Source organism: Amblyomma americanum, chromosome 3 (genome assembly GCF_052857255.1).
Source record: "Amblyomma americanum isolate KBUSLIRL-KWMA chromosome 3, ASM5285725v1, whole genome shotgun sequence".
Taxonomy (NCBI): domain Eukaryota; kingdom Metazoa; phylum Arthropoda; class Arachnida; order Ixodida; family Ixodidae; genus Amblyomma; species Amblyomma americanum.
The window spans coordinates 102,268,817-102,294,327 of NC_135499.1; the positions used below are offsets into that span (position 1 = coordinate 102,268,817).

General features: G+C 44.0%; 1 protein-coding gene across 1 annotated transcript; it reads right to left on the reverse strand.

Moving 5' to 3' along the window:
* Positions 1-366: 366 nt before the first annotated feature.
* Positions 367-6,582, reverse strand: LOC144123938 (uncharacterized). Its single transcript, XM_077656649.1, has 3 exons — positions 6,531-6,582; positions 4,169-4,320; positions 367-798 (listed from the first exon to the last, which is right to left on the reverse strand). Exons 1-3 carry the CDS (start codon positions 6,580-6,582, stop codon positions 436-438), a joined length of 567 nt encoding a protein of 188 aa, XP_077512775.1. The 3' UTR covers positions 367-435.
* Positions 6,583-25,511: the final 18,929 nt, after the last annotated feature.

Below are 25,511 nucleotides of genomic sequence, written 5' to 3' on the forward strand. Positions count from 1 at the left end.
TAATGGCCTATACCGGCCATAAATTTAGAGTTATGTTTCAGTGAAATGATTTCTTTAACTCTAATGATGATGTAAATGCAGCCCTTGTTGTAGGAGTCCACAAACATTACGAAGCCTGCGTTGGTGTTCCTGTTTGAGGCAGCCTATGTTTAGGTACTCAAGCTAGCTCCTTTTTCTGGATTGAAGAAAGCAAAATAAACAATATATTCATAGCAAAAAGCATGATGCGTTTATTACTCCGCCATGAAAGTAGTGGCCATTTAGGATTCTGGTAGCAAAACTGCTGAGCAGAAATAGATACCATGCTCCAAGGTTTATGAGGACTTCTTCTCCTAACTGAGGGTGTAATAAATATAAAACGCCTGCATTCTATCACCGTCCACGAGTTTCTAATCGTAGACACGCCTGCTGCCGGCGCTGGCTTCTAGCCATCGACTAATCAATAGAGAAAACAAATTGGTGGGCGATCGGTTTCTCGCCGTGCTCAATAAGCCGTTTGCCCTCTTCGTCCAAGAGCGTGCACAGACTGCGTACAACATCGGTATGGCTGCTCGAGTCTTGCAGAGCGTAGACGTCCAAATGCTTTGCGAAGAACTTGGTCACGAGTTCAGTGGCTTTCCTCTCAGCCTTCTCTTTTATGATTGGTAAGACTGCGTTAGCGACGGACTTGCCGATATCCTCGGCAGCGTTCTGGATGTGGGGCATAACTTTCTTCGCAGCCTTCTTGATTTTTCGGCAAGCTTTCTTCACTGCTTCCTTGGTCTTATTCCAGAATTTACGGATGAAATACTCCTCCGTCTGAAATGGAAGAATAAGAACATAATGCCCAAGCATACTGTTAGCTTCAGAAGAACCGACAACTGAGCTAGTTGGTGCATCTTTAAGCCGTGGTAAAAACAGCGCAGCGACGACAGACACAGAGAAGACTGTTAGCTTTCAATCCTGATATAGGAAGCACAGTCCCGATAAAAGGAAATGCGATCAGCCGAGCCCGTAGCCCAGCGATGTTTGCATTTGTTTTTAATACAATAACAGTATTCCTCTTCACGCTAGTGCTTTCGGCGGTGAAAGCAAGCGGAATCCCCCCCTGTGGCGCTGTTTACAGCGTAATACCCAGCCAAAAACTCAATCAGCAAAGGGCAGATTTCTGACGCCGGGAACATTCAGCCGATTTCCATCCTCGAACATGAAAGCAAGGAGGATGTCGCTTTATGTGGCAACATATATGCGACATATATTGAAGTAGGACCGCTTCCTTCAGATTGATTGCGCCGCGGTTACTACATTTCTCAATGTTTTCACGGACCATAAATGTGGCACCTGTCCTTTGCTTCCTCCGACCTCGCCTGCAACAAAACGTGCAGAAAAAAGATTGCTTTATTATTTATTCAGAATTTTAATTATGCCACCTCTAGGCCTGAAGAGGAACTTGGGAAATTTTACAGGAATTTCACACAGATGGCGCCACTAGGCGGCGGTGAACGCTGTGTGTCTGAAATTAAAGCGACGAAAACTCCTTCTTCTGTAAAATTAACTTTATAAAACCCTAATACTGCCCAAACATGAGTACGCAGCGCCAGTCTTGGACACAGGTCAAAAAACCTAACGCAGTCATTGGAAATGGTTCAAAATAACTAAATGAGTTTCATTCTTTTAACTACAACCGCACACCGAGTATCAGTGCCATGAAATCTTGCCTTACCTTACGATCCTTTTCATCACGTGAAAAAACTTTCTGCCTGTGCTTTTTTCATATGTTATTTTGTCACCGATGTCACGTAGCAAACTAATCTTCTCACAAACGTATGTACCGCCAAGAATAAATCATATTTACAAGTTCGGCATTTCATTATGTAGATTCAATGCTTTTTTTCAGTAACTTGCACCACGCACTTCATATGAGTGGAATTGCCTTCGAGGCTCGACAGTCACCACCGCTGATCACCAATCTTTCAAGAACACAGTAGCTAATGCTGTATAACTAGGAGCGCTTTTCTTCACATCGTTCAAATTATTTTTCGCGAAAGCCATTGATAACTTCGTTTATTTAGGTGACTTTTTATTTGGATATATACTGATTTTCCTTATGAACTCTTCTTTGTTAAACTTATCTGTTCTTTGTACCACTTCTCTCTATACGGCCTAATGGACTTGGCCCTGTGGTAAACTAAATGAAAAAGAAATAAAGAAATAAGTACGCTAAGAAGTTCGAAGGTGTCCAATGATGTAACGTCCTGCAAAATGCCTGCATTTTGAGTATGAAAACGTGCATACCTTTATTCTATGTAGACAGCATCGACGTATACTGTTTTCTGACAATATATGTGTACGCCGCGAGATGACTACACACAAACGATGGGGCACCGGGGAACACGATTAAACGTGCTCTCCTGATTGGCTGAGGTGGGCGCCGAGGGAACGTATGCCCTCGAAAATGGGACGTTGTGTATACCGTCAAATGGCGCACGGATTGATATCGTGAAAAAATGTTGTCTTCGGGGTAATTTAGAGATCGTTGTCGAAGCGCCGACGGGGTGGCCGGGAAATATGAAGGAGTCAACGTTTCGGCTGTGGCAGATTTCGTTAGCTCTCGCCGCCGTAATCTGAAGTGGGAACGAGACAATGAGCCTTATATCGTACGATTTCGTAATCGTTATTCACAAAAGTCTGCCTTAGGGCGAGAGAGCCATGCCATAAAACCTGCCCGCTGGGGGGTGGTAACCTCTGGCCACTATGTTGGTACCAATGAGCACCGTTGAAGGTGAAAACCATTACATTCAAAAAAGCACATTCAATTTCCATAGCGGTGCTCTCGATGTTTCCTTTTAACTCAGGAGGAATAATGAAAGCAGGTTGAATAAAAATGGGTGAAAGCGTCGATGATTTCTCGAGAGATTGATGGCGTCATAAGGTAATTTAAAAATTACGCTACTCTCGGCTTTTCCCCGCAGCCGTAAAGGGTCGAAATGATCAGGTTGGATTCGGTTGGGTAGACGGTGTCCATAGCCTCCAGGCCACCGACGTTAAAGTACAGAATAAGAGGGTTAAGTCGGGCTGTTTCATCATTTCGTTCAACATTAAGTAATACACTGAAGAGACGTATGAGGAGAAAATGAACGAAGATATACTCAGCGCATGTTTATGTGTGTTCCAGTAAAGGTAAGATCACAGTGGCGGCATTGTGTGTGTGAAGCAAAAACTGACACGCAGAAACATGCTGAAACAACGTTGCGTCTAACGCTGTCGCATTCCACTATGAAGCTGGCGTAAGCGTCGTCATAAATTTTATTATCGCGTACTATTTGTGCCTTTGGTTGCGCGCTTAGACTTTGAGCAATGAAAAAAAGGAATTTTTAACACGTACTGCGTGCGACTGTTAAGACTCTAATTACTAGGGATTTTGTTTCAATTGCACCGACCGATGTTTATGCGCTATATATAAATACTTGTAGACGCATAGTTAGGCAAAGTACGGAAGTGGTTCTATCCATTATTGTGCCCAAAATCACCTTACAGACTGCACGAAGGCTCTGTTACTCAACCGATTCCGTTTCTGTTAAAACAGACCTTTTATCCCCAAATTCTGCCCTATATCATTAGCACACACAGTTCCCTGTTGAAAAGCACAGCCTGGAGTGAGAAATGTCTGAGAGTTTGATTTTTAATTTTTACTTATTCATTAAAGTGGCCCTTTTATATCAGTAAATCACAAACACAATTATCCATCAGAGGTTCTTTTTGCCCTAGGAATTGAATGATTATGCAATTCAAGTCACAGTAGATGAACCTCTAATCTGGTTCGTATATTAATTACCATTCAAGTGATCTGTCTCCTATTAACCTCCGGTCACAAACTTAAGTAGTGGTAACCTGCTTCTAAGGGTAATATGGTGATCCATATTTTTAAGTCATTATGCCTTTTGTAACTGCCTGCAAAGAATGCTAATTTCGCGAGCACTAACCCGGTCGCGTTGATGAGCGTTTAGATTTTCAGCGCAGCTTTCAGATCACCCCGAATATGCAGGCTGAGATTTAGGGGCACTGAAGTGAGCTACTGAGGATATCTTATGTTAGGGCGTGGTTTTATTTCTTGTGCATGCCATGATTTTGGTTTCTGTAGAGGTAACGATTTTTTCGCACGTGTTCAAATAATTCTTAGGAGCTTCACCTCGCTTTCCAGTTCTGCGTCTTGTTGCAGCTCGTGGGCAACGTTGCGAAGAATGTGTCCCACCAGTACGGCTTCATCGGCGACGATTTGGGATCGGAGATCCGACCCCACCTCCAACGACTTGTCTTGCTCTGTGGAAGTTTCTGCTGAAGCTGCAATGATGCGAGTATTCCACTATTATTTGCAAATGACCTTAGCGTTAAATGAACTTATATTAGGATGCGAAAGTGGTGATTCAATACAGCCCCCTTCGCGTAAAAAACGTGACCCGCCTAATACATTTTTGGTATGTGTAGAACGTTCTCAGATCACGTCAGGAGGCGGCACAAAACTCCTCTAAATGTGAGGTTAAACGCGTCAGCGTTGTGGATCGCGTTCAGCTGGAAAGGCCGGCGCAGTTGTGGTGCATGTCGAGAAACTTATGACTGGTCGTGACGTCGCCACCACATGAGCTCTAGTGGTTATTTGAAACACTGCACAACTATCACGCGCTACAGCAGTTATGACGAGAATATACAATTCTTGCTTTGTATACAGGATCGGGACGTCATTCCACTCGCTTTACGTATGCCTCTGAAGAAAGTTCAAAAATTAAAGCTGTTTTTTTTTTTATTGAAGGAAATGGCTCAGTATCTGTCTCACATATCGGCGGAGACCTGAACCGCGCCGTATGGAAAAGAATAAGGGAAAGACTAAGAGAAGAAAGGAAGAAAGAGGTGCCGTAGTGGACGGCTCCGGAATAATTTGGACCACCTGGGGATTTAAACGTGGACTGACATCGCACAGCACACGGGCACCTTTGCGTTTCGCCTCCATCGAAACTTAGCCGCAGTGGCCAGAATCGAACCCGGGAGCTCCGGCTCAGTAGCCGAGTGGCCTAACCACTGAGCCACTACGGCGGTCAAAAAGAAAGTCAACTGCGCTCAAAACAAGATTGGGTGAGCATGGGCTCGAACAACTGCGACTTGGATCGTGAGCCGGAATCTTCGACCACAGAGGAATGTGTGTTCGACTTGTTTAGAAAAGAGCTCTTGTATCTTGCGGTAAAATAAAACAGAAAATAACAGCAAATAAAGAAATCAAAACCAAAATAAAACAAACATCAATGGCAGTGCCTGCGAAGCGATATGCAAAGAAGACCCCATTCGTCTGGAGACATTGTTTCAGGCTGTGGCGTGCTACACTTTTAATGCGGAGCTTTTATGGCCTCCATATTTTAATCCTTATTTGCTGGCTTCTGTTCAAAGAATTTAGAGATACTATTACTTGAGCATGCCGATGGAAATTAACCTTTTGCGACCGCATAGCGAACTGCTCTAACGTTAGCGGAGCTTTGTTGGCATGTCATAGTGGGTTAAATTCCCACAAACATGGCAAACACTACTGCGATCAGTAGAGCTGTATTCTTATGCACACCACTGTTTCTTCAGTGCAAATTTAGAAGCCATATAAATATATTAACCGGTAATTAGGACACATTGAAAGCATTTGTATTTAAGAAAAGGGAAAAGAATGTGGACGGCATGCTTTCCACAACATTGATTGCTTTAATGAAAATGTGAGAAAATTTCAAGACAAAAATAATTAACACTTATGCTCGTTATCTTCCTTAACGGAATATTTCTCTTTGTGGTTACTATATAAGTGACCGTGCCGATACAAAGTTCTTCGGCGAATTGCTCGCTTGTTAGGAGAAGTTGCCTGGCTTTAACATAACTCTTCTTCGTTGATTAACGTTTGATCAAGCCAGCGTGGTCAATACAAGCTATAATCGGCGAAGAAAACTGTAAAGCTTGGTTGCAACAAGAGTTGCTGACTGTCCGTGTTTAATGAATATACATGAACAGCGGTTTCTTTGTCTTTCTGAAGTAAACACCCGCCGGCCGCTCCATATCACGCTATCGTCGGTTGCTGCTGCAATGTGTACTACATTGTTTAGAGAATTCTGGGTTCACAGTCTACAATAATCCAGAAGCAGTGCGGTTTCTGTCAATTCGACAAAATCAAAAAGACACAAATGACGGGAAAGGCAGCACACATGAACACACAAAATAGCACTTGTTTGTGCGTTCCATTTTTTCCGTGGTCTGCGTGTGCTTCCACTAAAACTTTGTGCAAAATCTATGTATAATAAGGTGTCCAAAACAAGAAGCTTTCACAAGCATACCGGACTCCCATACTGAGCAGGTCAGCCATTCCACGAATGCAAAAATGCAGCTCCCAAAAGCAGCTGACATGCCTTTCTTAACTTTCAAGCCTTTCATAACTTTCTGAACATAGAGATTTGTTAAACTGTCTGAGTAAGAAGATACAAGAGAATAACACCGGCTCCCATGACGCAATGTGGTAAGATTCAACTCACCCGTGACGACAAGAACACCAAGCACACAAATGACGGCCGTAATGACATTCATGGCGCCTGAAAAAAAGAGTGGAATTATTTAGTAGTTAAACCTTGGCATCAATTTAAGAGCAGATGTGACAGATATGTTGGTTTCCGGCGCCTCTATACGACAGCATAAACGCATAATTGTGCTGCGCTAGTTCAATACTTGTTTTCCATTTGAATAACATCACCTGAGCAATATAGTACCGTTAAACATGAATGATCAAGTATGCACGAATACTGAGAACATTAACAATATTATTATTTTGCAGGAAGCTACTGCACTCTAAGAACAGCACTCTTTTGAGGCAGGCAGGAGGAAAGCAGGAGCGGCTTTTAATATTATATCCGTATGACTGTTGTCCAGAGCTTATTACCAGCAAGGATGCACTGCTCACATATATATCCATTGTGTTAGCACACTTCTTTATAATAGCAATGGGGTCTAACCTATACAACTGTTTGGCCTCTTTGCCGTTTTTGATCTGGCCGGGGGAATGTCCTACTGGAAAAATATTGTTACCAAGTATCCCCTGAAAGCATCCTTAAGATAGAGTCAAGGCGGCTGACAAAAACTTTATGCTGCCAGATTGTTTTGTCCAGTAGAAAATAGTACTCAAGGAAAACAGACGTTAAACAAAGCAAGACCATAAAGCAGACAAGATTGACGTTTGATTTTGAAGAGGAAATGGTCCAAAGCCAGTAAACTGCAAATGAATTAGTATCCGGGCGTGATGGCGAGCCAAGAGGCTACTCTCACGATCAGTAGGACTTCAGAGAATTTTTGGAAAAAAAAGCGCGCATAAATGGCATTTTGTGAACTATCGCGCACGCCGCATGCCCCATTGCATGCCAGGTGAAACCTTTATGACCCAATGTGGTACGTTTTAGCATCCGTTCTGGGAGCGTAGTGGCCTGTCATACGCCGCTAGCTTATTTTGCAAGTAAAAATTTCTGACATTATAGTTGATAGTGAAACTGTGTACAGTTTCCGGTGAGGTAACAATGAAATGAATATTATGCCGAAATTCTACTAACTGCCCATCCCCAGCAGCACGGCTAATCGGCCCAATATCGGAATGCCTACAAAGTGCCAGAGTGAAACCACTAATTTCCAATACTGTCCTAATTAACTGTGCTGCTTGGGAAGTGGCTTACACCTTTATGCCATCCACTGGCTAATCTTTTGCTTAATGGGAAAATTATTTCTCAATACTGAACGTCATTGCCGCTTCCGTTCCGGTCGAAGGAAAGGTTGGTTGGAGAGAAAAAATACCTAAACCAGTACAGATTTTTTTTCGACCTGGAGTTCTTCATAGTTATCGACCCCATCCTCTTGAAAGGTTTGCTTTGTAAAGCGTACTTCTATTGTACACTGAACGCCCTTCTTGAAAAAATGGCGTACCAACTTACCAGTAGGTTGCAGCGGACACGTAACGATAGAAGACGTCCACACAATAGAGGTACTTCAGGAGCCACGGAGTGCTGCCTTTTAAGCTCCACGAGAGGTCAGGAATCCCAACGATTCCTTGATAAAGATGTGAAGGTGACTAGAACAAATAAAATGCAATCAAGAGATGATATATGCCGACTGCCGCTCTCTGGAAGGTGGTTGAACTATGTAGGCGTTGTGCTAGTCTGACGAGATGATTAGTTGCATTTACTCTGTATGGTATAAATGCTCAGCGGTGACTTGTGCCTGCGACTCTATCACGGTCTTCACTGTCCCTTTATCGATAGACCAGCGCGAGAAAATGGGTCAATATCTCCTCTTTCATAAAACGTTGCGCAGCAAAACGCATTTACTTGCGTGGGATGTATATGATATATGCCAAGCAGCCATGTCTGACGATGATCGCAGAATTCCACGACACTAGAATAGAAAAAAGCCGCTGGCGATTCAGTGGCCTCTTATATTAAATCAATATCGACGTCAGAACAGTAGCTACACCAATTGATGAGTAATATCTTTACTTAACAAGAGAAAGAATAATTATTTTTCGATATCACATAGACGCTCTCAATTTGTGCTTCTGACATCAAAGTATATTTGCTCGCCAGTACATTGTTTAGAGCACGTGTGGTAGTATGATAGTTATTTAACTATTCATTATCATAATAAACTTGAGTGCGCGCAGTGCACTTTAGAAATTGCTTATGTTACGGTATCCTATTTTTAGTATATATTTTTTTAAAGAGCGTGGTGGGTAGTAAAAAAAAAATTTATCACTAACCATCATCAGCAGTACCGTGACAACGCCCAGTGAAGGGCAAAGGCCTCTCTCAGATCTCTCCATTGAACCTGATTCTGTGTAAGCTGCGGCCACCGTATCCCTGTAAACTCTTACTCTCGTCCGCCTATCTGGCTTTCTGTAGTCCACTGCTCCAGTTACCTTTTCATGAAACCCAGTCCGTTGCCCTTAAGGAAAGCCGGTTATCTTTGCCTTTGCATTACATTCCCTGCCCGAGCTAACTATTGTTCATAAAAATTGAAGAGATCCGAAGAAATCTTCAGCATCCCTCACCTGGTCTTCTATCCCAACTACCATGACGGCTTGGTCACACATTCTCACTTGAATAAGTATTCTATGCACTGCCGTAGTTCAGGTTTTTTGGTGCAGCGTAGTGTGTCACCGTGGTTCTCGCCCAACAACTGGAACAATTCGTGCTCAAAATATTATCCTCAATTTAATAAAGACCGAACCGCAAGAGAGCGTTTAGTCAGCGTCTTTACTTGAGACCATAGCGTATGACAGTTCCGCCCGTAACAACCTGCTATTTAATAAAAGGTGAGAACGGTATTATATCTGAAGCCTTCCCTAGGTTTCTAGCCTCTTGGACCATGTAAATATGACTCATGTTTGTGTAAGGAGCTCCCAAACCTCTTCATTCGTGAGCTCTCATCAGATACATAACTGATTCTATTAAAAAAAAAGGAATTCGCGCTACAATGTTTTCCTTTACAGAAATTTAATGACTAAGCCTGACAGTGCACACAGCAGACTAGCTCTACTGCCGAATCTATTGAGCGCTTTTTCCTATCTTTTGCTAGATTGTTACCGGTAATTACAGCCTATTACAGAAGAACTCATACTCCTTGATTAGCTAACACTACCAGTAAAGAAATTTTTGGAGGCGAAGCATTTATTTCTACCTTGGGGATCACATTGTTTAATCTGTAAACAACCGGAGACAATAGACCACGTGTTTTTACATTGTTGGGAAGGGGTATACTTCAGGGGCATCTTGCAAAGGACTTTAAGAAAGGAATTTCCGTTAGACTCTCATGGAATACGGTACTTGCCTGTAGAGAGTGAGGATGGAACACCATTCGACCTTATTATGCCAATGGGACTCCCCTGTATTTGGCGCTCCAGAATGGCAGGATATCATTGCGATCCTGATGCACGGCCAGCACGGATCTATTTTCAGGAGTGTATGTATAAGTATACTGAAATTCAAAAAATCGCTCCTGAAGCACCCGAGTGGCTCGAAAGAGTAGAGCCATTGGTGGTGCATAGAGAGTTTTGAGTTTTAATATGACGAAGCCACAACCCACCAGGCGGATAGTGTTAAGTATTGTTCATTGTGCCCTGTAAGTTTATTTGTGTATTGTGGTTCTTGCCCAAGTCAGGCAATAAAGAAAAAAAAGATTAGCTTACGATGCTAAACTCATCGCTATATTTACGAAAAAGAAAAATGTGGACAAGAACTACTTTCTCCTCTTCGTTTATTGTATAGTTAAAATACACCAGCGTTCAATATAAAAAAAAAACACGTGAAAAAAGCCGACGAAAGCGTGTTCTTTACATAATAGGCGTCAGGAATTGGAGCCCTTGTAGACTATGAAATATGCAGCTTGAAACAGGAGACTGTGAAATATGAAAAGAATGCGTAAGAAGATTGCCTAATCATGCGAATTTCATTGAAGCCATCTGACGTGAAAACGAGAGCGGCACGACACGATCGGCGACAAGTTTACAATATGTTCTCAGGAAAGCTCTGTTTTATGTAACGCCAGTTATTCGGTGACCAATTTAGCTTTTTAGTTAGGAAGATTTTTTGTCAAGAGGTAAATCACTTATACAGGTTATTTCCGGCACCAATTTTAATCACCGCTTCCCAGCATCTCTAGGTTACGCAGACAGGGCAAGCCGCATTCTTATTAGCGTGTTCCGTGGATCAATCCATTCGAAGCAACAGCCAATGCTGTACCGTTGTACTATAAATTAGAAGAAACGCTAGAACGCTGGCCTTTTGGCACTTGCTTCGCCGTCTTGTGATGCAAGCCGGGCAACGGTAATGAGCCGTGAGCAGCTGTATCTGTTCAGAGATCCTGCTTGAAAATCGAAGATTAGATGACGACCTTTCCACAATAACGTTTTCGGGTGAGAAGTGCCGCTTGATATACTAAGAAAACAGCTGCCGTGCAAGCACTCTAATGGGCAGGAAGGCCGCAGCCTTTACAACATGCCTAATCGTTCCATGTTCTTCGTGCAGGTATGTTATCTCAATAACGCTCACTGCGTTCGATCTGATGATCGTTGTTTGCTGCTGTTTTCCTGCCCATAGAGTTTTGTTAGCCTCTGTTCAAACGCTGTATTTTGCTTCTCTCGCCTTCTAAAAAGCGGGGACGTTGCACAAAATCCAGGCCCCCCTAAACGATCACTCTCATCTAACTTGTCTACACACCTTAGTGGGAAGCGGGCAACGCGCGCCAATACTGACTCGTCTTCCGCTCTGGGGGAGGCAGACATGCTTTCTCAGCTCACGAAACTGCTTGCTGGTCAAAAACTAATCGCTAGAGGCATTACAGATATTAAGGAATCTTTTTCCTTTTGCCTTGATGATCTTGAAGATCGTGTCTCATCACTGGAATCATCTGCAACTCCTTCAGACTCTGAGTTTTTGAACACTAACCTTCGTTCGGACAATACATCCTTAAAAAAAACAACCTCCAGCCTGGTTGTAAAGAATGAAGACTTGGAAAACCAGTCAAGGTGGAACAATCTTGTTGCACACGGTCTACTAGAAAGTCCTGATGAAGATGGCAACAGTTTATTGTCCAAAATCTGCAAAATATTTACTGACAAGCTTCGCATAAAATGTACCCGTATTGAGCGTTGTCATCGCATCGGCAGACTCAGTGATGGACGTACACGTCTTGTCATACTAAGGATCCTTGATTTCAGTGAGAAGATTCTTGTCATGAAGGACCTATCAAAACTCAAAGGGGAAAATTTTTACATCACTGAGGATTTCTCGGCGAATGTCCGAGCCCTTCGTAAGAAAATATGGAATGCATCTTCCTTGCTTCGTGACGGTGGTACAAAGATGAAGCTTCGGTACAACCATGATTTCAATGATGGTGTCAGGTACACATGAGGCGAAGCGTGGAGTGGCTTGAAACGGGACCCCTATTATGATGTGTCCGAAACTTTTGAGCTTCCTTCGTCATCCAGTCATGTGGATACCAAATCTACCGAGTCTCCTTCGTTACCCCTTCACGAAGCAAGCGAACCTACTGAGCTTCATTCGTCACCCCGTTGACAGTTACCTAGCGCTCCAACCTGTCTCGTTGTCTTAAATTTTAACGCTAGAAGCATCTCAAACAAACTCCCCGATCTTCTCGCGCTTGTGTCCTCCCATGACCCTCTCATTATTGGAATCACTGAAACCTGGCTACACCCTGACATATATGACTCTGAATTTACCCCACCTGGTTACCTTGCTTTCCGTGCCGACAGGCATGATGGCAAAGGCGGTGGTGTAGCTTTACTTTGCAGGCTTTATTTAGAAAAACAGACTGTCATTATCGGCGTTTTTTACCGACCGCCCGGTACCTCGGTTGTTGTTTTGCACTCTATTAGCCCGTTCATACATACTCTTTCAGTACCAAACATATCTTCATGGGTGGTTTCAACGTGCCTAGTACTCACTGGCCATCGATGTGTTATTCTGGCCGTGATGCTCCTTTAGCAAAAGGATTGCTAGATATCTCGCTCTCTCTTGGACTCAAATAAATAGTTACGTTTCCTACCAGACTAAATTCGCCGCTAGACTTAATCTTCCTAAGCCCCAATCTAATAGAGATCGGCTTTCAGTGTACGGTTGTCGATGGCATTCCCGACCATGAAGCAATTCTCCTTACCCTGCCCCGCTTCACTAGTAACCCACAGTGCACGTTCACGTCATTTCTTGATTTCCATCATGCTGACGATAAAGCCGTAATCGACAAACTGGCCGAGTGCTTCGAATCCTTCTGCGCGGTCAGCCGTGACGGCGATGTTAATGAACTGGTTGAATATTTTGAAAAGATTGTTAGACTGTGCATTAAAGTGTTTGTTCCCGTCAAAACGAAGAAAATAAATCCTGCACTCCCATGGATTAATCGCGATGTTTTGAAGATGTCACGACGTGTGTCCCGGTTGAGGCGCATGGCACGTGACAATAACCCTGATGCTCTTGCTCGATTTCAAGCTGCGAATAATGAACTTCGTAATAAAATGCACTCTGCTAAAGATTTCAGTTTTCGCTTTCAGCGCCAAGGGCTGCGTAGAGATAACCCTCGTAAATTCTGGCGCTCTGTTCTGCCCTCCAGCACTCATCCACCTCATTCGTTATTAATGGAGAAATTGTCGCTGACCCTGCTAAAATATCCGACGCATTTAATGCTTACTTTCATTCTGTTTTTGCACGTGATAATAACATGATTCCATCTTTCAGTCTTCCGAATCATGATCGTTCTATCTCTGATATCACGGTAAGCACTCACGGCGCTTTAAATCTCATCTTGCACCTTGACACAAAAAATTGCACTGGTCTGGAGAGTATCCCATACACCTTCCTTGCACGTTATTTCCTTTGGTCATGTCGATATCTTTCAATTATTTTTAAAAATATCTTTTCACTGGCGTTGTCCCTTCCTCATGGAAACTTGCCAACGTACTCCCGCTCTATAAATCCGGCAACAAACAACTTCTTTCTAACTATAGGCCGATCTCTTTAACTGCACATTCATGTAAGATTCTAGAGCACATTATTTATAAACAAATTATGAAATTTCTTGAAGCAACTAATCTTCTATCAAGAGCTCAACACGGGTTTCGAAAGGGATTTAGTACAGTGACTCAGTTAACCGAATTTGCACATGACATTCTTTTCAGCATAGATGCCGGTAACCAAATCTGCGCCATATTCATCGATTTCTCAAAAAGTTGTTGACACGGTCCTTCACTCTAAACTGTTATGCAAGTTAAAAGTAATTCTCAATTACTCACAACTCGTTGATTTTATTGCCAATTTCCTCTCGCACCGCTCCCAGTCTGTTCGCTTCAATTCCGTCGATTCTTCATTAGCTGATGTAACCTCAGGTGTTCCCCAGGGCTCTGTCCTTGGCCCTTTTTTGTTTTTACTCTATATTAATGATTTGCCTGACAGTATAACCTCAAAGATCCGTCTATACAGCAATGATTGTGTATTTTACCACAATAATAACTCAGTCAATGACCACTTCCTTCTGAATCAGTCTTTTGGTATGTTCTGTGACTAGTGCAATACGTGGCAGATGAAAATCAATTTCAGCAAAACTGTTGTCATGTCTTTCAGCAACCACCTATCATCTTCTAATTACGATTATTCATCCCTGCAAACGGTACATGAATATAAATATCTCGGCGTTGTTTTTTCCCGCAATATGACATGGGCAAAACACATCGATCACATCATAGCTAAAGCTCTTAAAAAGGCAGGTTACTTGAGGCGCACAGCACGGGATGCTCCTAAAGAGACCAAATTGCTCATGTACAAAACTCTAATTCGCCCTATTCTTGAATACGCTTCAAATGTTTCAGATCCATATAAGCAGTGTGAAATTGACCAAGTAGAATCTTTACAACGAAAAGCTGTAAGATTTATTTTCCGCCGCTACGACTTTCATTTTTCACCCTCATCTGCGATGTCTTCCCTAAACTTAAATCCGCTCGCATCCCGCCGGAACACTGAGTCCTTAAAACTTCTTCACTATACAGTGCATTCTGCTAATCGCCTTTCAGAGGGCAAGCATATCTCGCTTTTAAAACCATCTGGAACCAGGAGCCATCACGATCTTAATATCCAACCTTTATTTGCCCGTACTAACGCTTTCAAATACAACTTTTCTTCGCGTACCGTGGAGAGTTGGAACTCTCTCTATGGCAATATTCGTGAATTACCAATTTCGAATTTTGCGTCGGCAATTCAGTCTTAGCATTGTATGGTGTTGTGTGCAGCGTTTATATCTGTAAATTCTTGTCATGTACCCTTTTATGCGTGGAATTGTACCACATCAAATGTGACCACTCCGGCTATAGCCCCTAGAATGGGAACGCAGTATTTTCAAATAAAATAAATAAATAAACAACTGAACATGCAATACAGTGCGTCGCTAAGCCGTAATAATCTTGTATTATCCGGCCACGACGAGATATTCTTCACAAATGTCGGAGGCCGCTATAGCTGTGAGAGCGGCGAGTGCCAGTGACACGTCTTGTCTCTGAATAGACGGACGCGCTTTGATCCAACAACAGCTGCCCGGCTGCTATGCAGAGGAACGTAACCTGGACGATTACGCAAGTGGTTATCTCGAGATGAACTCTAGTCTTCCAGGGGCAAGCACCCGTGCGACAGCTATTAGCGCAGAGTAGTACTTGTGCATAATGATAAACTTCTCGCGGACTTCAAATGCCACACGCTCACCTGTGTTCATAAAGCATCTTGTCGCCTCCGGGCCAAGAAACCATCAAACGTCGCTGGGGAGCAATCCCTCGCCGAATGTAAACTCAAAAATCAGTCACACAAGTTTTTTGCTTTTTTAACCAAGTATTTTCCCTGAAAGCTGTGTAGTTTTTCCTTCTAGCCGTAAGTCAGCGCTTGGGGGCATACTAATGAGTAATGACTTTCCTAATACAAATAATTAACGCTGCGCACTTCGGAATGTACCTAAGAAAACCGCCTTGGACTAAGCTTTGCAATGCGCATACCGACAGAAAAGTTCTCTGCTTTTTGAAGCTCTCCTTTCGGATGCTGCAACTTTATTTTTACTTGCTACTTCCAAACAGACTGCGTTAGTAAGTACTCTGAAAAACTACCTTATGCGCTTTGCACAGCGCCGGAATGAGGCGAACGGTGGAGAAAAAATGAAAGTATTTAAATGCAGCTAATCCAAGTAGCCGTGCTAATTATGTATTTAGCCTGGTTGTCTCTAGGCTTTGTTTTCCTGGGTCGTCGGCACGTCTGGTGATGATATTCGACTCAGGTTGAGCTCGAATAGAGGATACGTTTATCTGCTCTGTTCACGCCGGCCATGGAAGTTGACGACAACTTTTTGCAATGCTCAGCGCGAGAGTGTGTTTGCAGCACGCGAGGTCTGATCGGCTGGACGATAGCATAGTGCTCTTGCGCAGTGGCCGGCGAGGCTGATCTGTTCGCACCGCCGCAGGTTGGAATCCCAGCGTCGGAATATTAGTTATTTATTCTAGGTCAAGGTCAAGGCTAGAGCGATGGCCCGACTCTTGCAGCTTTGGTTTTGAAGTACAGCTTCCACTCGAAAAGTATTGAGACATAGCGTGAACACGATGGTGACGACTGCGATGCCAATGATCATGATAATATCCGAGAAGAGCCCCCAAATACATCAAATCAATGTTATCGTCTGACCTCTGGCATATGATGCTATTTTCAGTTGATCATGCACATCTAGAAGTATAGAAGCGCCCAAATAGCATACGTATTATTAACTACCTGAACGCCTAAAAACCACCTGTGGAGAGGTTAACAGTGCTTCATTGTGCTGCATAGCACGTACTGTCGGCAGGAAAAGTATACGGGATGCAGGTGTAAGAAAAATATTTTATATCAAAGCAGTCATGCAAGTCAATGCCTTTTTTTTCCTGAGACTGTGCATGCTATGAACTCATGTGGGAGCCAGTATATCAGGCCATAGGGCGGAAAAGGGGCTTAAGGGCTTCGCATTTGCCTCAGAAAGAAAGAGCGATAATATTTCTCATCCTCCTAGAGACATGTGCTGGCCAGGGCTTTTCTTGCTATGTTCAAGGGTAGATGTATATTCAGTATAAGCAACTCTAGTCCAATTATACTTCGCTCAGTAGGATAGAAGTTCAAAATGCAGTGTTTGGGAACACAAAGCACATGCCCCGCAATGCGCTGTGATTATTATTAGCTGGGCGACCGAGCTTTATTGGCACTGCCAATAATGGCGTTGAAGATGGAACCCACGAACGAGAGTTTGATGATCATTCACTAATGAGGATGAAGTTCACGTGAAGCGAAGGGTGATGGTAGATAATCACAGATGTGGATGATGTTCACGAAAAGTTCTCACAGTTCCTTCCACTCCCCCGAGACGGGGGCGGCCATTCTGGCCACAGAAATTAAAGGGGAGAATGACGGCGGGTGAAAGGCTTGAGCCGAGACACGTGCACAATCTCAGTTATACGAACAGCGACGGTCGTTCACAGGAGACGCTGGGACTGCGCAATAGTTCACTGGTGAAGTTTGCGCGAGCACCGTGTATGGGCCGATGAAGTGACTGAGAGGTTTGTAACACAATCCTATTGTGCGGGTAGGCGTCAAGAGCAAGACTTCGTCACCAGGATTGAATGACACCACACGGGGAGAGGAGTCGTAACTGCTTTTCGGCGCAGTCTGGGCGGCCTCTGTGTTGAGTCTGGCAAGTTCGCGACAGTGGGCAAAGCGTGAAGTGAATTGTTCATACGAGAGTGGGTCAGAGAGAACAGGTGCAGAGAAGAAGGATGCTTTCAGGATGAATGCAGTGGACCGACCATAGACCAGGAAAAATGAAGAGTAGCGGGTCGTGCATTGAACTACAGTGTTATATGCGAAGGTGACAAAAGGATGCAAGGAATCCCAGTTATTCTGATGTGGGTCAGTGTATTTGGATAGCATATGAGACGGTGTTCGATGAAAGCGTTCTGTGAGACCATTCGTTTCCTGGTGGCAGACAGATGTTGTCATTTTAACAGTGTTGGCGGCGTGTAGAACTTGGGCCACGATTGCACAGAGGAAAGACTTGCCGCGATCGGACAGGAGACCACGAGGAGCTCCGTGGCACAGAATAATGTCTCGCAGAAAAAAAGCTTGCTATCACCGCAGCCAACTAGACTGTATAGCTGCGGTTTTGCATACCGGGTGAGATGGTCTACAGCTGTGATGATCTAGTGATTTCCCGCCGCGCTCAACGGTAAAGGGTCGTATAGGTCTACGCCTACAACTTCGAAAGCTCTAAAAGGGCAGGGGAGAGGCTGAAGTAGGCCCGATAGAGGTGACATGGATCGTTTACGGCGTTGGCATGGCACACATGAGGCAACTTACTTGGCAACACTCGTGGAGAGACCGGGCCATAAAAAGCGGTTCTTGATTTTGTCGTAAGTCTTACGGTAGCCAAGGTGACCAGCGGTGTGATCGTCATGGAAGGCATGCAAGATCTGATAGCGAAGAGAATGAGGAACAACTGGCCCCCATGGTTCGCCGAAAGGGTTGTGATTATGCCAAATTTGGTAAGTTGGCGTCGCATTCGATAATTAGAGGTAACGAAATACCATTGAGTCGATCTATCAGCGACCAACAGTACGAGTCAGATTGCTGGGCGGAAGCCAGATCATGCTGGGTGTCGGAAAAAGCAGCAATCGACGCGGTATTCCCATCCTGTATGGGCAAACCATTTGTACGTGCAGACAAGGAAGCACTGAAAGTACTACTAGGTAACGGTGTGACAAGGGGTAACGAGAAAGGGAACTGAGTAAAACTTGTTGACGGCATAGTTGGTGCATGTTTTCATAAAAGGGTTGTAGCGCCGAGAAAGACAACACACAGCAAGCGACACGGGACAGGCGCATCGAGAAAGGACATCAGCATCAAGGTGCGTCTTGCCAGTTTTGTGATTGTGAACTGAAATTCTTGAAGTCGGAGAATCAAGCGCTCGAGCTGGCCGGTGAAATTTTTCTGGGATGAGAGCCAGCGTGGTGATTAGTGACTACCGCGAAATGCCGGCAGTAAAGATAAGATCGAAAATTTTCAACAGCCCAAACAAATGCAAGGCACTCTAGTTCTGCGATAGGGTAGTTCTGCTCAGCCAGAGTCAGCGAGTGGGTGCGTAAGAAACAACCCTTTCGCTGGTTCTATCTTGTTGTTGTAGAAGCACGGCGCCAGTGCCGCGGCCACTAGCATCAGTACGTGAACTGGTTGGGAAAGACTCATCAAATTGGCAGAGAACTGGATTTGTTGTCTTAACTCGCTTCAGCTTCTGAAAGGCAGTCTTGCAGTCGGGAGTCCAGTCGAAAAGGACGCCGGTAGAAAGCAGCCAATGTATACGGGATGCAACAGAAGAGAAATTATGGATGAACCGCCGAAAATAAGACGCTAATACGAGAAAACTACGCAGACCTCTGAGGTATGATGGCCGGGGAAAATACACAACAGCAGCCATTTTCGGGATCAGGCCTAATGCCATCTCTGCTGAAGATATAGCCAATGACTTTGATGGATTTTGAAGCAAACCGACACTTCTTCGTATTGAGCTGGAGGCCAGGGCTGAAGTTCACAAAAACTTCTTCGAGATGCTGTGGATGTTCTGAAAACTTTCGGGAAAACACTATTTCGTCGAGGTAGCATAGGCAAGCTTTCCATTTGAGGCCTCGCAGAACGGTATCAATCATACGCTCGAATTATGCGGGAGCGTGTAAGAGGCCAAAGGGCATCACGTTAAACTCGTACAACCCATTGGGAGTGGCGGAAGCGGCCTTTCCTTTGTCGTCTTCATGCATGTGTATTTGCCCATAACCGGGCGGAGGTATAAACTTGAGAAAAACTCGGCATCTTGAAGAGTCAAGGGCGTCGTCAATTCGCGCTGAGGGATATTCATCCTTTCAAGTTATCTTATACAGAGCACGGTAACCAGCGCAAAATCTAACCGAGCCGTGTTTTTTCTTCACCAGCCCAACAGGCGGTGACCAGAGATCGGTAGAAGGGCGAATAATGCTGCGATTCAGCATATCCACGACGTTATCCTGTATTATCTCACATTGGGAAAAAGACACTCAGTAGGGCCGACGACGATCTAGAGTAGAACCGTCAGTTGTAATGCGATGTGCGGCTGCACAGGTGCGACACCGAACTGAGGACTGGGTGTCGTTTGAGGGGACATTTTTTAAAGAGAGCAAGTAATGCATGTTTCTTGTTTGGCAAAAGGTCATGGCTTATTTATTTAGAAAGCGCCTCACCAGAAGCAGCAGAATAAGGTGCTGGAACAGGAATGCTGTGGGGTAGAAGAGCAACAGGTGGAGTGTGGATGATAGATGCAACTGCAGAACCTTTTCGTAGATGAATGGGATGGTGAGTAGCGTTCCGAATAGAATAACTGGCAGGGTGGGAGGCAGAGAGAGCAGTTCCTGGGTAAGAGTCCTGCAGTTATTCGCAGATGATCTATCTAATTAGCGCGCGGAGATCAGTGTCTGTGGGAAAACGATGGTCCCAGGTGTCCGGGAGGCGGTCTAACGTGACTGGAGGTCATCTAAGCGCTGACAGGTGGTACGAACTTCCGGAACAGATGAAGGGTGTTGTGCGGCGAGAGTTCTAAAGGCGAAAGCGCCTATTCCTTTAAGAACATGGTGGACCCGATCGGCTTCTGGCATGATACTGTTGAAACGCCGGCAAAGGGCAAGGAGGTCTTCAATGTACGACGTGCAACTCTTCCCGGGAAGCTGCACACGGGTGTCTAATTCCTTTTGGCAATTAAGCAGCGGGGCCGGTGGTCATCGTTCCAATCATCTGAAGAAGCTGAGTGGTGAACTGAAGCCAGTCGGGAATGGCGACCCGATGGTTGACGAACCATGTCTTGGCTACATGACTCAAGATAAATTCAACGTTCAAAAGTTTGGTCGAAGAGTCCCAACGGTTATAGGCGCTAGCAACTTCATACTGCTCCAGCCAGTTATCAATGTCGTGGCCGGGGAGGCCAAGAAAAACGGGAAGATTGCTCTGCCGGGTGGTAATAGTCGAGGTAGGTTGAGCTGAAGGCGTACCATGAGACGAGTTTGTGTGGGCAAGGCCGGTAGAAGCCTCGGGTCCGGGAGGAAGCGCACCAGTTGGGGAAGAAGCAGGGACGGCAGCCGGAAAAGGGGGATGTTGATCGATATGTTCCACCTTGGAAGATCGGCCGACCAGGATTCGACCAGAGCGTAGCTGCAGGCTTTCGATTGAGCCGGACAGGGATCTACAGCACGCTCCACCGCTTGTAAGCTGGGCGACCGAGATTCATTGTCACTGCCAATAATGACGTCGGAGATCGAACCCAAGAAGGAGCGTTGATGATGATCATTCACAAATGAGGATGAAGTTCATGTGAAGCGAAGGGTGATGATGGGTAATCGCAGATGTGGGTGAAGTTCACGAAAAGTGCGTGTAATATTCGGTAAAAATTTATATCTATGAGCGTAATGCTAATTTTATAGTCTCAGTTCACTGAACAGTTTACAGACATAAAGATGGTTTCGCTGATAATTTAATTTTTGAGTATATTCTAGTCTAGTGGCAATCGTACCTTCCAGAACAAATTTCCTGCAGATATTGGTGCACATGGCTGTTCGCTTTGCGGTTGCGTAGTGCCGCAACACCCATAGTGATGCCGTTTACTAGAAAAATTAACGTGGATTAGCTCAGCTAATTCAGGATATAAAAAGCAAAGCCGCGGGCGTTCATTGTGCTCATTTGGCGTTCGCGCTGACAACATTCTAGACGCCGATGATTTCGAGGAAAGGAAGAGCTCATAACTGCCTCCCTGGTTGAGTGGCTGCCACAATCGCATTTTAAGATACGTGGGGGTGGTGAGTGAAATATGTGGGCTGCATACATTAGCGCTGAAAACGTTGTGGCAGACACGCTGCACTGCGGCAATAGGCCTCAGCGCTCATTGGGTGGCAAACCTCTCGCAGTCAACCATTACCTGCCACCTACCAAGGTGGCAGGGTGAGTGCGCTGCCTAGCCAGAGCGCGGAACGCCATCAAAAAATGTTTTGCAGTTGGACACCAACGCCACGGACATTGAAGCGAGACTGAGGTGTCCACTGACCCAAGGAGCCAGTTGTGCGCCTTTCGTTTCGTGAAAATGAACGGCCTCTACAAAGTTGTCAGCGTCAATGAACGCCGGCGGCTCCCTTGTTTTGTTCGGTTTCTCAGAGAAGTGCAAAAGTTGGTCTCTAAAAATTTCCAAAAATCAAGTATTTTGCTTTTGCGCTCGAAAAGGTTTTATAGAGACTGCTAAGCATGGCGGTTTTTATCACACAGCAGGGGTGTTTCAGCGCTGTTTAATTCTTTATCAGGTTTTCAATGTTTTAATTCGTTATATCACTTAAGAAGCATCAAGTCTGCCATGTTTTAAAAATTGTTACACGGCATTTGTAAGCAGCATCATATTTTTGGACGGCTTATTATAGCATATATACTACCTTGGTAAATGGTTTTAAACTATATTACAAAGCAATATATATCAAAAAAAGATATCTAACTTAAAAAAAAGTTTCGTGCCGCGTTTTCTGCCTTGACTTTTTTGCAGAAGCGTTCCGTGTAAAAATATGAATTGTGGCCCGATTGATGCGTTTTATCGTAATCGCGACCAGTATGTTTTAAAGGTGCCTTTTTGGTTTTCAGCGAGAAAAAAAAGTTTTCAAGCTCAGTGCCGAATTTCAATCCATTATTGCTCCGTGCAGTCTCTGGACTGCAGTACACAGCCTTGGCGCCGCTCAGCATTCAATGTTCGGTTTACACGAGCAGTGGAATGCGAGACCAAAAAAAAAATGAGCCCTGTGGTCTTCGAGAACAGAGAATATGATTACCTCAAGAAGCAGCCGTATTTAAAGAGCATAGAATATAGGCATTTTGTGAATGCTGCGTATGTGAATGAGCACTTGTGTCCCCTGCTCAAGAAATTGCTGGGCATGGCATAGCGCAGATGAAGCAGCAGAAGTGGAAATTTTTTTGGAAACAAAACGGCCACATTCTTGCTAGGAAAACAGTATCGTCGACGTTTGTGCGTATCGCCCGCGAGCGAGACCTAGATAAGATAGAATATATTTCACGCTTTTTCTGATACCTAACATTACAATGACTCCCCAAGATATGAACATTCGTGCTGCCTTCTGACCTTAGTTTAGCGTTAAACCTGCACAGAAAAAGAATGCTGTGTCCTTCTTTCATCTAAACGCGCTACCTTTTTGAAGCAAGGTCGATGAATTAGAAGCATTTTTTTGCACACTGTGCTTCCATTTCAACGTAATAATGATTACATAAACTTGGTATGAAAGTAGTAACGAAGCTTTGCACCTGCCCGACTACAACACGCGTGTGTAAAGCCGTACTAGTAAAGGGGGCGCTGGTGTCATAATAGCAACGAACTAAACTTTCAAATGCAACATTCTTACTGACTTTACTATAACCCAAGAGGACTACAAAATATTGTCGTTGCAAAGCGGAAGTAGTGTTTTCTCCGTTATATACCGGCCTCCAAAATGCAGCATTTCTAAATTGATCGCCTTTCTTGATGAATACCTCCGATAGATCGCAGCAAACAGCCTTAATCTAGTTTTAGGCGCTGATAATAACATAGACTTTCTATCGCAATATACAAATAAACGTGAGGTCGACTGCATATTGCACAGCAACGAATTTACTAATGTCATAAATAACCCCACGCGGCCGCAGGCAGCGAAGGCAATTGACGTTTTCCTTAGTAACTATCCAGTGGACTGCCATCATTGAGGAGTCCTTAATGCCCTGATAAGTGACCACCTACCCATATTCATGTTTATAGATTCCTTTGCTCCCCGAAAACAACGCAAGTTTCTTGTGGTACATTATCGCCGTATAAACCTGGCCACATGAAATTCCTTTCGAGCAGCACTTGCAGGCATGGACTGGCATCTCGTGCTCAGCAATAATGATCCAGAGGACGCATATGGTGCCTTCATTACTACATTCAGGTCTGTCTATGACAAAAAGTTTCTTCTTGTGACTTGTAAAAAACCCCGCAAGGCCCGCAAGCCCTGGATAACAAAAAAATGCCTTCAAAAGATAAAACAAAATGTATCTTTAAAACTGCTTTATCAAACGCCGATCCCTCGATGTCCTAGCGCGTTTTAAGGCGTATCGAAATCAAGTCACTTCTTTTCTTCGGCAAACAAAGCAAGAGTATATAGAAAAATTATTTAATTCAGACGTAATTAAAAGAAGTGACCTTGCATGGAAAACAATACCTGAAGTTTTGAACCGAGGTGAACATGACAGCGGCATGCTTGAGGTGTAGGCTGATAACCAGTCAGTGGAAAACTTTTGGCAGAAAAATTTAATAATTTCTTCGCGTCACTGGTAAATGGCAACCACGGTCCCCAGAATATCAAAAACCTCGACTCGCGGGTTTCTTCCACGGCATTCTTGATGCCAACGGACGCCAATGAAATCAAAACATGCTTTCTGACTCTCCGTAACAGCAGGTCTCGAGACATAGACGATCTTGAACTCCAACCAACAAAATATGTAGCCGATGCAACTGTCCCAGTTTTAGAGCACATTTTTAATTGCTGCCTCAAACATGCGGTGTTTCCCCGACGTTTGCAGATTGATAAAGTAAACGGTGTTCATAAGGCTGGAGACAAAAGTTACCGGTCGAATTGTTGCCCAATTTCGATCCTCCCCATTTTCGCGAAGTGTTTTAAAAAAAAATACGTTACACAAGCGATAGTCCAGGTTCCGCGAGAAATGTAACACACTAACGCCTAGCCAGCATGGCTCCAAGAAAAACGTTCCTACAGAAAGTGCGCTTGTTACCCTAAAAGAACTAATTCTAAAGTCCTTTGAACAAAAACTTTTCACTCTCGACATTTTGTTGAATTTTCGAAGGCGTTCGATCGCGTCAATCACAAAACAATGTTGGCGAAGCTCGAACACTATGGCTTTTGCGGAAAATTTCATCAAATAATTACATCATACCTTACTTGCCGTGTCCAACAAGTAACAGTAGACAACGAGTCATCAAATTTTATACATCTGTCTTCTGGTGTGCCGCAAGACATATTGAGACCGCTGCATTTGCTTCATTATGTAAACGACATAGTCTCTATAAGTAAACTTCCAACTTTAGTCATATATTCAGATGACACCACTCTGTTCTTCCGAGCAGCACATGTGCGAGATCTTGAACAGCAAGCTACAGATTGTTTGCAGAAACTTCACGAATGGTCTGAGTCCAATTCACTGATCATAAACACAGGAAAAAGCAAAGCTGTACTTTTTAGACCTCGTAACAAGGATCGTACTGTCACCGAAATTTATCTAAAAATGGATTTCTAATTCATTCTAGTTGTTCCTACGGTCAGAAGCCTAGGAGTGCTTTTTACTGAAAATTTATCATGGGATGAACAGGTTGAAACAGTCAGGGACATGTTGTCCAAGGTTGCTGGTATTGTGTACCGACTGCAACACCTCTTTTCAAAGCATACCCTGGTCATGCTGTACAGCGCACTGTTTTCCTCTGTTGCTAACTATTGTATTTTGGTCGGGGGAACAACATCATTTATGAGTATTAAATTGTTGAATTTACTTCAAATGAAAATCGTTCAAAATATGGTTAATGCTTTACGTTTCGAATATACGGAACCGATTTTTGCACCGCTTCTCATCACCCCCTACCACAAATTATTGAACCTATACTACTGAGGCAGTATAAAACAAGTATTAGAAAAAATATTCCATTTATTGTGCACCTGTCGAACTTAAAATGTAAAGAACTGAAGTACGCCACCCGTACTGGCTTCACATGATTCGGGCCGAAAACTCGAACGAATTATGGTCTCCAAATGCTTTCAAACACTCTTCCGTGCTCAATAAATA

What these genes read in the sequence shown, in the direction of transcription:
- LOC144123938 (XM_077656649.1), bottom strand. Translation starts at nt 6,582, where the DNA reads ATGAATGTCATTACGGCCGTCATTTGTGTGCTTGGTGTTCTTGTCGTC. An exon ending in TGGTGTTCTTGTCGTCACGG is followed by an intron (nt 4,321 to 6,530) that starts GTGAGTTGAATC and finishes GCATCATTGCAG; the next exon opens with CTTCAGCAGAAACTTCCACA. An exon ending in ACGCAGAACTGGAAAGCGAG is followed by an intron (nt 799 to 4,168) that starts GTGAAGCTCCTA and finishes CTTCCATTTCAG; the next exon opens with ACGGAGGAGTATTTCATCCG.